Source organism: Engraulis encrasicolus, chromosome 3 (genome assembly GCF_034702125.1).
Source record: "Engraulis encrasicolus isolate BLACKSEA-1 chromosome 3, IST_EnEncr_1.0, whole genome shotgun sequence".
NCBI classification, from domain to species: Eukaryota; Metazoa; Chordata; class Actinopteri; order Clupeiformes; family Engraulidae; genus Engraulis; species Engraulis encrasicolus.
Genome location: NC_085859.1, coordinates 34,370,279 through 34,387,778, shown reverse-complemented (window position 1 = coordinate 34,387,778; position 17,500 = coordinate 34,370,279). Strand labels below are relative to the sequence as shown.

General features: G+C 44.1%; 1 protein-coding gene across 1 annotated transcript in view; it reads left to right on the top strand.

Annotated features, from left to right (window-relative positions):
• edil3a (EGF-like repeats and discoidin I-like domains 3a) overlaps window positions 1-17,500 on the top strand; it is a 191,186-nt gene that overhangs the window by 60,369 nt on the left and 113,317 nt on the right. Inside the window, exon 4 of the mRNA XM_063195264.1 lies at window positions 5,473-5,601. Within this exon, the coding sequence (XP_063051334.1) occupies window positions 5,473-5,601 (129 nt within the window). The remainder of the gene's footprint in view (window positions 1-5,472; window positions 5,602-17,500) is intronic.

The window sequence follows — 17,500 nt, the reverse complement described above, 5'->3', positions numbered from 1 at the left end:
ACCACCTCTGGTCTTCCACACCCATCTGCCGAGGTCCCTGTGACAGAAACTTCACAACACAAGGCCACTGTGCTGTGCAAGTAAAACCTACAGGCTGACATTTACTATGGTATCCCTGTTGCAGAACAGGAACTGTGAGAACTACAGTAGGAACTCTCAGTCAGTGGTTACATTTATGAATATATTATAGTCCCACTTCTGTTGTTCAGGATAAAAATGTAGCATATGCACAAATGTCAAGGTTTACCCTACCACCTACTCTCTCCTCCAGATGGGCATAGCATGCTTCTTTCCTTTTATAAATGACTTTGTTTTCCCTTCGCTTTTGTACAGAAGTTAACACAACTTCTCTGTATTACCAAATCTAAGTTGGTTTGGTTGAGCTAGGAACTTTTATAATTTATGATTTTTCTGTAAGGAAACATGACGTAGGCTACCACATTGCAGTTGTCATCTCAACTGCTGTCTGCCCACATGGACTAGTCTGGCTGTTGCTATGTCAATTCTTCTTTGAGTGCTGGTCTGACCAAAGTGCCTTGTAAAACCATTTCTCAGTGGGGAGGCCTTACCCAGGCCCATAAAGTAGCTCGTATTCTACTGGTTGAAGCTTAAATCGACCAGATCACTCGTTCCTTTCAATTACCCACTGTAACCAACGGGGCCAATGAGGGCCAACGGGACCAATGGGGGCTGGTGTGTCTTTGCCTTCAACACACCCTATTGAGCTGTTGGAAATGCTTAATTGGTTCAGAATCCTGGGAAATGGTTACATATCAGAGATAGGACATGGCTAGACATGGCTTGATTCACAACATTTTGAGCAGCTTCACAGAACTAGCTCAGTCTGGCTAGTGGCTCAGTCTATAAGCCTTAATACAACTAAAGGTTAGCTTCTTCGGATGTTTCTCTTTTTTGCGTTATTACTTATTCCCATTTACTTAATTTAGTCATGAAATACTTGCCAATGTCCATTCAACTGTGGTTTGTCCTTTCCTTTGAAAGACTGACCCTGACCAACCAGTCTATAACCCATCGCTCCTACAGTAGCTCCCAACTCCCTTTTTCGTGGGGTCATGGCAGGTTTGCCTAATTAAAAAGCACTGCCTGTTTTCAGCCAGGGGAAAAAAGTTGTAACAGCGTCCTGTGCCTGTCTGGGTCTGCTCTGAGTCTGTGTGGTTGTTGGCCCCCCGACCGCCACTTCAGTCTAGCGGAACGAAACTTGCCAGCCTGCACCTCCCAACTACTTTTTTTGACATGTCAGAAAAAATTTGCTGTTACATTCCTGACAGCACGTCGGGTAATGACTGGAGGTCCCATGGGGCTTTTGTTGCTTTCGGTCTACCGCACCTACCCCACATCCCACACACACCCACACCCCACCCATTCCCACCCCACCAGTGTTTACTGAGGCTTAGGGCTCGAGCATAAAATCTATGTGCATAAGTCTCCTGTTTGTGCTTGAGTGTATACTGTCTGCATGTTTGTGCGTGCGTGAGTCACTCTGACGGGTAGCTGAGACATTATCCTATTCACTCTTTCTCTTTCTCTCTCTCTCTCTCTCTCTCTCTCTCTCTCTCTCTCTCTCTCTCTCTCTCTCTCTCTCTCTCTCTCTCTCTCTCTCTCTTTCTGTTTGCTTGTGTGCAACTGTGTGCATGCAACTGTGTGTGACTGCTTTATGTCTGTGTGTGTGTTCCTGTTTGTGTGACAATATGTGGGTTTGAATGTGTGTGTTTGTATGTGTGTGTGTGCATGCCTTGGTGTGTGTATGTGTGCATACCTGTGTGCATGCGAGTGCGTGTGAGTGTGCACGTGGTTTGTTTGTGTGTGTGCGCATGCGCATACAGTATGTGTGTCCGCGTATGTGTGTTTTTCGCCTGCGTGTGTGTGAAATGGACACGGCCGTAATAGACAAAAACCTCCTCATCATCATCCCCCATGTTATAATTACAGTAATCCACTCCAATCATACCTGTCCAATCTACAGTACCCGGAGTGGAGAGCAACCATTCATTCCAGTGTAATAGTACTCTATGGGACGATGCACACAGCCTCTGTGGAAAAGCACTCAATCATTCCCCCCCGTACCCCGGTCACTGCACTGGTGCATCTGTCGAGATACTCTGTAAAAACAGCAGTGTTTATTTAACACTTAGAACCTTTGTTTAACACCTTCTACTGTGTATTTGGTCCCAGATAACTCTTTAAATGTTGAATTAACACTGCATTTTGTTTACTGTGTATAAAGCAACTAGTGAGGGATATTTTTTTATATGAGGGACAAACACCTTCTATAGTGTATTTGGTCCCAGGGAACTAAGTGTTGAACTCTAATTGACTGTAAGTGTTGGATTAACACTGTATTTTTTGTACTGCGTACGAAGCAACTAATGAGGGATATTTTTTGTATACGAGGGCTGCTGGTGTTTGATGATTGATCTGTTGGGGTTACAGAGGACACTTTGCACCCCGTGTTTAACCGCCAGCTCTTTGTTTTATATATTTATATATTTGTACATTTATATTTATGTGGTGAGGGATGGGTGTGTGCTTTGTTTTGTTTTTTTCTCTCCTTTCGTTCGCCGTGTTGCATTTGAGCTGACCACGGAGCCTGATTGATGGGCTGCCGCTGTGATTTGTCGAGGAAATCGCGATGCGATGCTCGCTTTGCTCTCCCTCCGCTTGCGCCGATCCGGAACAGGGCCAACATCAATCACTGAGGCGCCAGGCGGGTTGGTGGGTTGGCGGACGAAGGGTTGGGCAGGCGGGCAGGCAGGCAGGCAGGCAGGCAGGCAGGCAGGCACCAGCAGCTAAACAGTGGACAGGCGTGGACAGGCGTGGGCTGGCGTGGGCTGGCTGGCTGACGCCTTACCCTTCCTGTCCACCGCCACACCACCAACCACGCCACCACCCCACCTCCATCCCGCCATCCCACACACACACCTCCAAAGTAGTCCCCCTTGTGCACGCACCCAACCCAACAACCACCACCACCACCACCCCCCCTTTCATTGCCTTTCACAGCCAAACAAAAGCGAACATCACACCCAGAACAATGCACAGATTCATCCCAGCAGAGGTCTACGTAGGGGACGTCTCAGAGGACGCCATGCAAATAGAGAGTGTGTGTGGACACTGAATGTGCATGCATGCTTGCGCTTCTTCTGCCAGCCCATTGTCAATGTGTGTTTGTGTGTGTGTGTGTTTGTGTGTGTGTATGTGTGTGCGTGTGTGCATGTGTGTGCCTGTCTGTGTGTGTGTGTGTATGAGTGTTGTTTACATTTGTGAGCACACACTACCCCATGTGTGTGTGTGTGTGTGTGCGCCTGCGTTCGTGTGTGCGTATGTGCGTGCGTACGTGCGTATGTGCGTGTGTGTGAAAGGGATGCTTTCTTCATTAGTCGCCCCTGTCAGCTGGCCCTTTGTTGCCTTATGGATGTTCTCGTGGAAGAGGCCCTGACGGCTTGTCACCACCCCCGCCAGGGTGCGAGGTGCCTGGGTAATGGAGTTCTGCCAGAGGCCATTAGCCAGTCTCTGTTCTAATAATTAGCTCCCGCTCCCCATTCTGACTGATTGAGTGAAGTGTCAAAATGCTTTGACTTTGATACCCTTGGTGGCTGTCCATGCGGACCTCTTTTTTTTTTTTTTTTTTGCTTTCCTCCTCTACAAGGTGGCATGCGTAATGTAATGCATTGTGTGTGTGTGTGTGTGTGTGTGTGTGTGTGTGTGTGTGTGTGTGTGTGTGTGTGTGTGTGTGTGTGTGTGTGTGTGTGTGTGTGTGTGTGTGTGTGTGTGTGTGTGTGTGTGTGTGTGTGTGTGTCTGTGTCTGTGTCTGTGTCTGTGTGACTGTGTTTTAAAGATTGTATACTAATACTATTTGTATGTGTATTGCATGTTTGTTTGTGTGCGTGCGTGTGTGTGTACATGCGTGCATGTGAAAATGTGTGCAAAGCGGTGCATGTCTTTGTGTGTGTGTGTTTTTTTTTTGGGGGGGGGGGGCTTTTTTGCCTTTATTTCGGACAGGACAGTGAAGAGTGACAGGAAGCAAAAGTGGTGAGAGAGACGGGGTAGGGATGGCAAATGGCCCAGGTCGGATTCGAACCCTGGGTGCAACCCTTGGGCATGCAAGCCCAAATGTGGGGGGCTTAGCGCACTGCGCCACAGCACCCCCTTTGTGTGTTTTTTGTGTGGACACGTTAATGGCATGTGTTTGTTTATGCTCAATTGTGCCAAAAATGGCCACCATTAGAGAATTCTGCTCTGTTTTTGAAAGTGCACTGCTTTATTTGTCCTTCTCTAAAAAGGGAGTGAGAATGTCCTTCTTCTGAAGTAAACTGTCCACAGATCTCCGTGAGTGGTGTGTTTGTGAGCATGTGTATATATGCCCACCTAGGGCTGCTCGATTATGAGAAAAATCTAATTGAAAAGAAATATCGTCTAGAATATCGTGATATCAATAATATCACGATTATTTCAGTCAATATTGATATCACGATATTCTAGACGATATTTCTTTTAAAGACAAATAATTGTGCTAAGCAATTCACAATCTTCCCTCCCTTCAGCAGCTGGAGTGGAGGGTCGTAGAGAAACACACAGTGCCGTTCTGCATGAGTGTTGTGTAGCAAGTCTGCTCTGTGCTCACAATGGCTTAAGTGGAGGGGAATGTATTGCACTTAGCGTAACCTACCTTTTGGCACTCTAAAGAAATGGCACAAATATTGTTTCAACTCGAAATGATGCAATTTGATATTGTTTGACAGCAATATTTACGATAGACATTCAATATATTGCACAGCCCTAGCCCACCACGCCTACAGTATTTGTGTGAATGTGTGTTTAACTGGGAAATGGGGAGAGAAGGTCTGATCTTCTTACCTGTAAATTATGTGTTGCCGTGTTCTGAAGTGTAATTTCACCAATCTCAAAGTCCCTCACTGAGCAGAAGTCACTCTGAGCAGATTTAGGCACCAGAAGAAACACTGATTTCTGTGTGTGCATCGGCACATTATTTCCTGTTTTACCCAGGGAACCTGGGTTTGAATATGCATTGCCAATTTCAGGTCTTTTAGACCAGGTCTCGTAGACTGTGATTACTCTAATGCAAATTTGCTGGGCACCCTGGTCTCAGCCATCTGTTTGCCTGAATTATTCTACATGCTCCATCTTACACAATATATGCTTTAGGTAACACTTTCCAGTAATGTACTGTTAATTTTATAGAATGTGTTTGGACATGTGAAACATGGGGAATTGAAATGAAGACCTCCCCTGAGTCACCATCATGATATGTGATAAAAGGAACAGCATAATATTTTGTGTTCATACTGTATAAAGCAATTCTGTGTTCGCTTTCAAAACATGTTCTTGACTGGTTGCAATTAGATTAACTCACGTTTATGGCAAATTATCAAGCCGCATTTTCTGGACAGGCAGTGCTGGATTTTGATGTTTTGCTGTGTTGTCTGCTTTCAGGACCATGCCACCCAAACCCATGCCACAATGGAGGGATGTGTGAAGTCAGTGAGACCTTCCGAGGAGACACCTTCATAGGATACATCTGCAAGTGTCCTCACGGCTTCAATGGAGCACACTGCCAGCACAGTGAGTTGGATATTATGGGATGTCCCTTTGACAGGTTCCTTTTGCCTTTTGCGCTCTCTGTCTCTGTCTCTGTCTCTGTCTCTGTCTCTGTCTCTGTCTCAGTATCAGTCTCTCCCTCTCTCCCTCTCTCTCTCAGGTTCATTTTAACTGGTTGAAAGGTTGCGTGTGAATGAATACATGCAGGTTTCTGAGTGCTGTTTTATCTTGCGGAACCATGGTGTACCACGGTTTTAAATTTAACACTTAATTTCGCTTTAATGCTCTATCCGATTCAGATGGATCTTTTTGTGCTCTTTTTAAAAGGGTGTTGCATTCATGTTCTTACGTAATAAGCTGTTAAGCATGAGTTTATAATGGGGCAAAAATCAATATGCTCTCACGGATGCACTTCTAAAACAGGAATCTTTTTTGTCTAATTGGTATCTTGTCGTAGTCCCATTATGGTCAACCAAGGCTTTAGACCCGACTAAGAACAAACAGAAAAGATCGATAACAAAACACATCTTTTTCCATTGAAAAGCACCTATAGGAGGCAGCCATTTTACATTGATTGTAAGAAACATTGAGCACCAAAGAATGGGCACCAGGCGTCAGCAAGCCTCATATAAAAGGAGGTGAAGATTCGTGCGTTAAATGTATGTGAAGCCGGGCACAATTAAGCCAGTGACTGGAGGAGCAATTAGCGAGCGTGGTGATGAAGTCATTCTTTATCAACCAATCACTGTGATAAAGTCACACCTTATTAACATTCACATGGTGGGCTGTGGCTGTTACTGACTGGAGCACACAAGACATTGTCGGGTTTGTGGTGAATGGAGTAGTGGAGCCCAGTGGGAACAGGTTCTGTTGTGTGCAAGATGTGTCAAACAGTGAATATAAATTCTTGTTTCGCAGGAATGGTGTGGCTTGTGTTCAAAATAAGGCATATGAAGAGTTCAGATGCAAAACCCCCTAACTCCATTTCTGAAGACCTGCACTTCTATATTTTTAGAGAACCCCATTATTGGTTTGGTTTACATTCATATACTTGATAGTACATATAAATAGTTATATTACATAAATAAAATTAAAAATGTGCAATTTTTATAGCTTTGTATTACATAAAAATGAATTCAGATTATTTTCTAAAATGGCACTTAGGGGATTTTGCATCTGAACTCTTCATATTTTATGCATGGAGCTTTCATGTCTGGTTGTGGATATGCCTTAGAAATGGCCCATCCGCCTTGACATTGTTGCATCATCTTCTATGGAATTGCACAGCACATTTTGTAGTGCTAATTGAACACTTAGTGAATAGGACCAATAAGTGCTAATATCAACGATCAAAGTGTTGCATTAACACTGCAGCATTTGCAGTGTACCATACCTCATTTTACAATGTTTCTAAGTAAGCCACAGGAAGACCTAAGTTGTCCATAAGTGTTATTAGATTCCCTTTTGTGTACCCTGCTGGTGAGCACAAAAGATGTCATTACTGAATGCTGGTGGAAATGCCATCACTTTCATTTCCACACTGCTCGGCGCATGGGGTGCCACCCATGTTTAGATGACACCAGCTGTTTATAGATGACAGTGCATTGGCTGATTTTTGTCTTTTAATAGGCTCAGAAGGCCACCAGGCGATGGACGATGGCCCAAGTAATTGCCCTCCCACTGAACTCTCTCTAATAGATAACAAGCACAAAAGGTCTCTTGGTTTAGCCTCGACTGGTCTGGTCTGGATTGGCCACAGAGAGAAGAGTGAAAATGATTGGAGAGAGGTGGTAGAAGAAAGGCAGTGAAAAGAAGGGCTTGGCAGACTTGGCTTCAGAGGAAAAATAGGGCCATTTCCATGATGTAAAGTGGCGTGTTTGCTCCATTTTGGAGTAGGTAACATTTGTCTTGGATTTCAATCCTGTTGGCTGTCAGGTGATTCGTTTCCTTTGAAACTCAGCAGTGCCACAGTTAGCGTTGCATTGGCGTCTTTGTTACGGATTGCATTTGCCAGTGGGGAAGGTGCTGTAAAGTAACAATGCCTCGTTTGTCAAGAGCAAATTGTCAAAAGTGCTGAAATTGCCTGCCTTTGTTATGTCCGCTCTCGAAAGGATGTGTGTCAAGCACTCTTTTGCGTGTGCTCTCTACCTGACGCCACACAGGAGGGGAAAAAAGATGGCTCCTGAAGAGGCTATTTAAATGCTGTATGTGTGTGTGTCTTTGTGTTAACAGTCATGTGGTTTTATTATTCTTTTTTTCCCTGTCCGTCATAAATTGCGTCAGGTTTCAGTACCCTTTTACTGCCTATGCTCTTCTGTATTAGAAACATTCCACACATGTTATATTATAATGGTTGCATAGTTGAAACAGTAGACCTTCTAAGACATTGTAATTAGAATCCAACATGTGAATGGAAAACCCATAAAGAGTAGCAAGGAATACAAACGGAAGGAAGGAATACAAACACATGTTGACTTACATAAACAGGTCAATGTAAACTGACAGAGAGTGAGAGAGGCGACAGAGAGTGACAGTGAGAGGCGATAAAAAAGTCCTAACAACATCCCCTTACCTAACTAACAGTCTTTCTCCACAATCATCACTCCCTAACCTGCGGTGCGAAAAGACTACTTCATCTGTAGTATCATGCTTGTGATTGGACAGTCCTAAGATCTACCAATGACAAGTCTGGAGGACCTGGATGTCTCTTCCTGGACAGATTCTGTATTCTGTCGAGAGGCATATTTTTTTACTTGCTGGTGAGTGTGTATAGTTGGACTGCCAAGCTGTCGAGGTAGGTAACAAAAGTCAGGACTCCCGACTGGAATGCATAATTAAATAGCCAGACAATGTGACTGTCTGCAGCACTGCAGAGTGCATTGGACTCTGTGAACTAGTACATCCAACTGTGGATGATGCTTCACAAGATCCTATACTAGATATCTGGATGGTTGAGAACAATGGCCTGCTGTCCAATTCTAAAGGTTGAAGTGAAGATTAAAACCATCAAACCCAATCTCATCATGACTGCCTGGCCATTAAGTTTCTGGTCAGGAGGCTTGGTTAGGCTCAAGAAAAGATTTGCCAACCTTTTTGATCCCTTCAGATCATCAGACGGAGGTGTGCCTGTCTAAATAGGACATGCATTTCTATATTTGTGTGTGATTTTTTTGTGGTCTTTTTTTGTGCATACAACCGGGAAGATGATATAAAAACAGTGGCAGAAAGATGGAGTAGGGCTGAGAAATGACCCAGGGCAGACTCCAGCCTGCAGGTACACAGTAAAATTAGCAGTGTTAATTAAACTCTTAGAGAGTCAATATAACATCTTCTAGAGTGCATTTGGTTCCAGNGTACTCTCTAAGTGTTTAATTAACACTGCATTTGTTAGTGTGTACAGTGCATTAACATGACGCTCCACTTCAACCCCAGAACATATTTTTGTTGGTGTGCTTTTTTTTGCTATTGTGTTGCAATCCCAAATACAAAAACCACAGTGCTCTAAAGATGAGTTCCTTTTGCTCCAGCTCCGACTGCTCCGTATACAGTATGCAGCCATTGTTATTGCTTGTGAATAGAAGGGTAAATCATTTTTTATATGATGTAGTACTAAGAATAATGTGGAAAACACATTTCCGGTGCAGGGCTGTGTATGGGGGAGAAGAGTAGCCTTCTGGTTGTGAGTATGCATCTTGAGCATCGTTTGGCCTTGTGTTTTTCCAAGGTTAAGTACATAAGGCACTACTACCAATGATGTTTCAGGGAACAGAAGGGCTTCTTTTCTCATGCTGTGTGCGTGCGTGCGCGCGCACGGCCATGCGTGCACACGTGTGGCATGCCTGTGGTGTGTGTGTGTGTGTATATGTGTGTGTGTGTGTTTGTATTTGAGCATGTGTGCTCGTGTTTGTGTTTTGTGTGTTCAAAATGGAATGCAAAAAACAGAATGCCTGGGCAAACAACTGGGTTGGCTCGTAGATTTATTTTGGATTTAGTTTCGCTGTCTCGTGGTCTATCTCTCTCTCTCTCTCTCTCTCTCTCTCTCTCTCTCTCTCTCTCTCTCTCTCTCTCTCTCTCTCTCCCTCTCTCTCGCACACTCTTGCTCACACAGACATTCACATGAGCGTGCGTACGCGTGCGAACACACTCACATACTGACACACATACACACACACACACACACATACACACACACACACACACACACAAACCACTGTAATAATAAACATACAAAAGTGCTGAAGCCAAAGACCATAATGAGAAAATAAAGCCTACACACAACCTCTAACAAGCATAAAATCAAATTAAACAATAAATGCAGTGACTGATCGCCCTGCCATCATGTTTAGTATAGCCTACATAGTACTGCATAATAAAATGCGAGAGGGAAGACTCCGTAGTAATTTACACAGCTCTGACAGGACAGCCAGACACACATACATAAAAAATGCACTTCTTCCTCCCCCCAGAGAGCTTCTTTGATATTACGGGAAATGAGGACATGGAATACGGCTCCAAATTTTTTTCCCTCCAAGAAATGCTCTTGTCAAGTAGCCCCACATGTTTTGCATTCAGTCAAGACATGTAGCCTCACTCTGCTCGTGTGGCTTAATGAGAGCCACGGAAGCACAGATTGTGGACGTTGGCTTGGAGGAAGAAGTAAAGAGCTGACTCTCTCTCTCTCTCTCTCTCTCTCTCTCTCTCTCTCTCTCTCTCTCTCTCTCTCTCTTTTGCTCTCTCTCTCTCTCTCTCTCTCTCTCTCTCTCTCTCTCTCTCTCTCTCTCTCGCTCAGACACAAAACAAACACAGCAGTGTGTGTTGCGGTCAGAGTGGTGTGTTGCTATATCAGGTGGTTGACCTAGAGGGCAGAGGGCAGGCCTCAGCTCCAGATTAGCTCAGGATTGCCGCTGGCCTGGCCGTAATCTCAAATTCACCGTAGCTGGTCACCGAGGAGGCAGATAGAGGAGAGCCAATGCCTCAATCATGCAGAATGAGGTCACCCAGCCAGCTCTATTTGTCTGTTATCACATTTTAAATTGCCCTTTTGTGAGGCAGCCAGAAAAAGATGGTTCCCTAGGATAGTTCTTTGAAAAGGTCAAGGCAAGATATTACAATAAGGACATGCTGAGATGGTACAATTAACAACAATGGGGCAATTTCTAACTGATGTTCTTTTGCCAGTTTATTCAGCTTTGTAGAGTGCAAGAAAGGATTTCCAGGAGAAGAGTCTAATTTCAATCTTTGAAGGTTTATTCCCTATTAAAGTTTTACAATTTCTAAATGCGCGGGGAAAGGGGAAGGGGAACAATAGTAAGATGGAGAGTCTTTGTTGTGCGCGCCTCCAGGCGCTGCGCGTCCGCGTCTTTATCCTGGGGAATCCCGATTGGGCCACGCCCTCTCCAGCAGGTAAGTCCATATTAGGCGTCGTGCGTCATGCAGGATAATTGACTGGAACGAGAACTGCGTTAGTGACATGAAATTGGACACAACATACTCCGGCCCGATGAACTTGCAGACAGTCAATGTTCATCCACTTCTAGAGGGTAAAGTAATTGTACAGGTCTTCTAAGCACAATTCCTGAAGATATCCGAATAGCACATGATCTTATTTTACCGTCTCTTCCCATGAACGTCTCGTCAATCCGTCCCATTTTCCACACGTGCTTAGGTTGAATAGAATCGTGAATTAGTACAACATCTCCAATTTTGAATGGTATGGATGGATTTAATGCAGTACTCACATGGTGTGCAGAACGAAGTTCCATCAAGTACTCCCTTTTCCATCGATTCCAGAATTCAGTACTCAACCTCTGTCGGTATCGGAGTCTCTTGTTGAGTTGCGTTGCACTCGTATTTCTGACACTAGATTCGCTTTGGGGATAAGAAGGAAGGGTAGTAATCCTCTGTCCAGTTAGAAAGTGAGCAGGTGTGAGTGGTGAAGGTTCACTGCTATCCGTGTGCAGGTAAGAGAGGGGGCGAGAATTAATCACAGCCTCAACTTCACATATCAATGTTTGGAGTTCCTCGAATTGAAGATAGGATCTCCCCAATATTTTTCGTAGGCAAGTTTTAACTGTTCGCACTAAGCGCTCCCACATGCCACCCCACCAAGCGGCTCGCTCAACGATGTATTTCCATGTGATTCTCTTGTCGGTAAACAGCTCTTGTAATTTGCTGTCTTTCATCATTGTCCACATTAATTTCAAGTCCTTTTCAGCCCTTTTAAAGGTTTTTGCATTGTCAGAATAAATTACACTACAGATGCCGCGTCTGGCAATAAACCTCTTGAAGGCAAGCAGGAATGCATCAGTAGTTAAATCTGAAACAAGTTCTAAATGTACAGCTCGGGTTACAGCGCATGTGAATAAAGCAATGTATGCCTTTTTGTTATCTGGTTTAACATACACTGGGCCAGCAAAGTCAACTCCAGTAATTTCAAAGGCTGGCGCCTCGTTGATGCGCTCTTTTGGTAACGGTGCACTGACCTGTTCTCCAGCTTTTGCGCGTGCGCGTCTGCAGACCAAACAGCGCGTCACACAGCTCTTGGTCATCTGTCGGGATTTCAGTATCCAGTACGTTTCTCGTAGTTGGTTCAGTGTGGCTTGTAAGCCTAAATGCATCACGGTTTCATGTGCCTTAATGATTAAAAGTTTCGAAAACCTGCTCTTGCTTGGCAGTATGTATGGATGCTTCTGATTGAAAGACCAGTTTGCTTCCTGTAATCTTCCTCCGACACGCAGAATTCCACTTTCATCCAGGAATGGTTTCAGTGATAAGAGTTTTGAATGTCTGTTCATATCTTTCTTTTTCGACAGGCTGGCGATTTCCTGTGAAAAGTTGTCACTTTGAGTTTGTTTGATCCAGTGCTGTTCTGCTTGTTGAATCTCCTCCGTGCATAATTCTCCAGTTCTTTTGTTTTGTGTCCGTGCGTTATGCACAAAGCGTTTTATCCATGCTGTGATTCTCAAAACTCTATTGAGTCTGCTGTACTTCTTTAAATCAAACAGCTGTGTCATTTTACAGTCTGGGTCAATCTGTGTGTCAGTTTTTGTGTTTTGAACGACATATTCCATCACTTCATCATTTTCATTTGTCACCTGTGATTCGGTTTCCTGGTCATGCGTGCAGTCTTTCAGCCACTCCGGCCCGTGCCACCAGAGCGCATCCTCCTGGAGCGCGCGTGCGCTCATTCCACGAGTTCCGTGGTCAGCTGGGTTCTCCTTTCCGATGCAATGTTTCCAGTTTTCCGGTGATGTCAGGCTTTGAATTTCGCTCACTCGATTCTCCACAAATGGTTTCCACTGTTTGGAACTGCTCCTTATCCAATGGAATGTTATCATCGAGTCTGTCCAGTAATGCATGTCATTGTCGCTTATGTTCAGGTTGTTTGAGATGAACTTTCCAAGTCTCGCTCCTATGAGTGCTGCCATTAACTCCAGTCTAGGAATTGTCATTTTCTTTAGTGGTGCAACCTTGGTTTTGGAAGCGATTAAACTGGCTGTGCACTCTCCGTTTTGCTTTACGCAGCGCAGATAAGCTGCAGCACAGTAGGCTTTTTCACTTGCATCGGTGAATACGTGCACTTCACACTGAACTGGTTTTTCACACATTTCATTCTCTTTGTCATTGCCATCACTGTCATAACGACGTGGTACAGTTATGTTTTTCAAATGGGTGATTTCTGCGCACCATTGATGCCAGGTTTGCATGATATCGAAAGGGAGCTCATCATCCCATGATATTCCTCTCTCCCATATTTCCTGAAAAAGGCATTTGACTCGAATGGTGAATGGAGACAAAAATCCAACAGGATCGAAAATGCGTGCAGATGTCTGCAGCACTCCTCTTTTCGTGTCTTTTTTGTTCTGTAAGAATTCGATTATTTCGTTAGTTTCAAACATGAATTTGTCGGTATCTCTGTTCCACGTTATTCCAAGCACTTTGAGTGGGTTTGGGCCTTTGATTTCAACTGTTTCCTCATCATTTCGTTGTTTCCATTCGTGTCGTAATTCAGATGAATTTGTATTCCATTTGCATAATTTCATGCTTGCATTTGACATTATTTCTTTGGCTGTCTGAGACAATTTCAGTGCAGTTTCCACATTATCCGCTCCAGTAATTAGATCATCTACATACAGGCATTGATCCAGCATTTTGATTTCGTCAGGATATTTCTTTTCATATTTCTTCAGGTGGTGTCTGATTGTTGCAGCTAACAGAAAGGGGCTTGATGACGCACCAAATGGCACGCGCGTCATTCTCAATGTCGCTAACTTGGGCTCTGAATTTGGGGTCGGTTTCTCTCTGAACCAGAGGAATCTGAGCACATCTCGGTCTCTCTCATTCAGGCCAATTTGTAGGAAGGCTTTCGTTATGTCAGCCATCATGGCAACTCTGTGCTGTCTGAATTTGATCAGGACACTGAGTAGATCAGGGTTCAGATTTGGTCCCGTATGGAGACATTCATTTAATGAGCGACTATCTTTCTCATGGGATGACGCATCAAACACAATGCGCAACTTTGTCGTGGTCCTGTTCTCTTTAATCACTGGATGATGTGGTAAATAGTAGACTTGATTTTCTGTTTCTACATTTGGCACTTCTTCCACTATTCCCTCAGCCAAGTACTCTTGAATTACTCCATCATACTGTGTGTACAGTTCATCATTGTTATGGAAACGTTTTTATAAGGCCATTCAAACGGTTTCTAGCAGTGCTGTAATTACTTGCCAAATTAATGCTATCGTTACGCCAAGGTAAACTGACTTCATATCTACCTTCATGATGTTTCACAGACTGTTCGAACTTCCACAGTGCGTCGGTCTCTGGGTTCTGTTTGAAGTCCGTAATTCCCAGCGATTCTGTTTCCCAGAAACTGCGTAATTGGTCACTCAGTGCTTGTCCCTCATCAACACTGAGGTGCAGGATGTTCACGTCCACTGTTTCAGTTGTCACACTCATTACAGGAATTGAGACCGTTCCTTGTATCAGCCATCCGAATTTGCTTTCTACAGCCACTAGTCCATTTTCCAGTCTTTTTGTCTGTCCTGTCACGATGTCCCAGTAGTAGTCTCCTCCGATTAGAAGTCCGAGGCTTTCCTGTTCCAGGCCTCTCACAGGATGGTCCGCGACTTGCAATCCATCTGCTTCGAGAGAGTGCCTAATTTCCTCACTGGCCATTCGGATAGGAGATGAGCATACGCTTGGGGTTTCCAATAATTCCACTTGAACAGACATGTTGGTTTTGAGATTTCTCAGATTGGCTTTAACTTTTCTGGCTATCATTCTTTTGGGGTTTGTGGAACCAAACACATGTAATTTAATTACTTCTGTGCCCACTACAGGCAGATTCAATGCTTTGGAGATGTCTTCTCGAATGAAGCTACGCTGACTACCTCCATCTAACAAACATTTGGCAATTTGGCTTTGTCTGGGCGCATCTATCCAAATTGTTGCCGTTTGTAACAGTACCGCTTTTCCTCCACCTGGCGCGACTGAACATTGCGCTTGAGCGGTGTCTGTATCTGTCGTGGTATCTCGTGTCGGATTTGACTGTTGGGCATTACACACTGTTTTGTGGTGTCGTCTGCCGCATTGTGCACATTCAATTCCCTGCGCTCTGCAGTTACGCGCAATGTGTCTGGGGCCAAGACATACAAAACATCTGCCTAATCGTTTCAATTTTTCTCTTCTGACATCCACTGTGGATTCGTTACATTCAGAAGATCTGTGGTCAGGCTTGCCACAAAACAAACAGTCGCTATGATTGAGACTAGTGTGGAATGCTGCGGCTGACGAGGCCATGTTTCCTGAGTTGGGCTTCCTTGTTCTCCGCTCTGACGTACTGTTCGCATTCCTCCAATCATTCTTAGACACGTCCGTCTTCTGAGTCAAATTCACTGTTCTTTCTCTACTCTCCACTTCTAATTTCAGAAATTTCATCAGTTCCTTTGCTTTTAGAACATTTTCTTCTTCAGATTTGGTGAATTCCAGCGCAATTTCTTCGGGGATCATTTTTAACAAGATTGGGCATAGTAAACTGCCATAAGTGTCTGATGCCACGCCAAGTGCGTCAAGGCTTCGCACCTGTATCTCACAGTCATCATGGAGTTTGCGCAATGCGCTTACATCATTGGCTCGTTTTACTGGAGTCATATTTAGCAATTTATTCATGTGAGCATTAATTACTAAATCTTTACGACCAAATCGTTTTTTGAGCAAATCAATGGCAATGTCGTAATTTGCATCAGACAAAGCGAGGCCGGCTACTGCACTCGCTGCGGTGCCAGACAAAAATGATTTTAAATAACTGAATTTGTCAGTCTTGCTCAAATGTTCTGTTTCATGAATTGTTGTTTCGTATTGACTCCAAAATCCTTGCCACTCACAAATCTCCCCAGAAAACTTCTGCATGACTAATTTGGGAAGTTTGACCGTGTTCACTCTTGGCCTATTTGCAGTTTCAGTCCCATTTGCATTTTGCCTGGACTGTCCAGGTTCCTCTTCGGCGCGTAACGCGCGGTTCAATCTTGTTTTACGCAAACTAATTGCTTCCATGTACTCCATTGCTGTAGCAATTTCTTGTACCAAATCGTCTTCATCTGCTTCTTCTTCAACATCTTTGTCACAGTCTTTGAGTATTTGTTCTTTATCCCTCACCTGTTCAAGCAGTTCTTCCAATCTTCCAAAGTTCTTTTCTTCTTTTTGCAACTCTGCATCAATCTTCTGAGTCAGTTTGGTTGTCGCTGCTCGAATCACTCCGCGCTTCTGTTTCAGTCTTTTCAACTTCTCTGGATCCATGACTTCAAACTTTTCTTGCAGCTTCTCGCAAACAATTCTTCAATCCACTTTCTTCTTCGTCTGTTTTCTTCATGGATTGGATCCTTTCATCCCGCGTTTCGGCACCAGTTTGTAGAGTGCAAGAAAGGATTTCCAGGAGAAGAGTCTAATTTCAATCTTTGAAGGTTTATTCCCTATTAAAGTTTTACAATTTCTAAATGCGCGGGGAAAGGGGAAGGGGAACAATAGTAAGATGGAGAGTCTTTGTTGTGCGCGCCTCCAGGCGCTGCGCGTCCGCGTCTTTATCCTGGGGAATCCCGATTGGGCCACGCCCTCTCCAGCAGGTAAGTCCATATTAGGCGTCGTGCGTCATGCAGGATAATTGACTGGAACGAGAACTGCGTTAGTGACATGAAATTGGACACAACAATCTTGTTCTGCCACCAGCTCAATCCTCTTTACAGTGGATTTTACTAAAAAATAAAGAAAGATAGTAAGCAAGACAGGAAGACAGAAAGAAAGACAGAAGTCCCTGACTATATTTTGCCATAGCACAGGTTTGTAAGGCGTTTATCCAAACCCACCTCTGCTCTGCTAAGCAACGGTGCCCATTATTCGGTCAAAGTCAAATCCAATTTCACACCTGTGGGCATTATCTTAAGCAGTGGCGCAGTGGCATGTGACATGGCATCGACGGACACGGTGAGTCGTGCCACTGATAAAGACACGAGGGGGGAAGGAGAGAGAGAGAGAGAGAGAGAGAGAGAGAGAGAGAGAGAGAGAGAGAGAGAGAGAGAGAGAGAGAGAGAGAGAGAGAGAGAGAGAGGGAGAGAGAGAGAGAAAGAGAAAGAGCAGGACGGGAGAGGGGAGAGAGCAATGAAAAAAATGAAAGTGAGTTTTTTCGTATATAGATATTTGACAGACAGTCTAAACGTTCTAGTTCAAAAGTACTACTTACTACGTTTTTTTTTTTTTTTTTTTAACTTCAATTAAGATTGACTAGGTGCTGTTCACTTCAAACTAGAAAAATAAGCTTGAAATAAGATATATATATATATTGAAATAAGATTGATTTTTTTCGCGGTGTAAGGGGGGCAGACTAAAGGAGGAAAAAGAAGGAGGAGGAAAGAGATGGAGGGATGGAGGA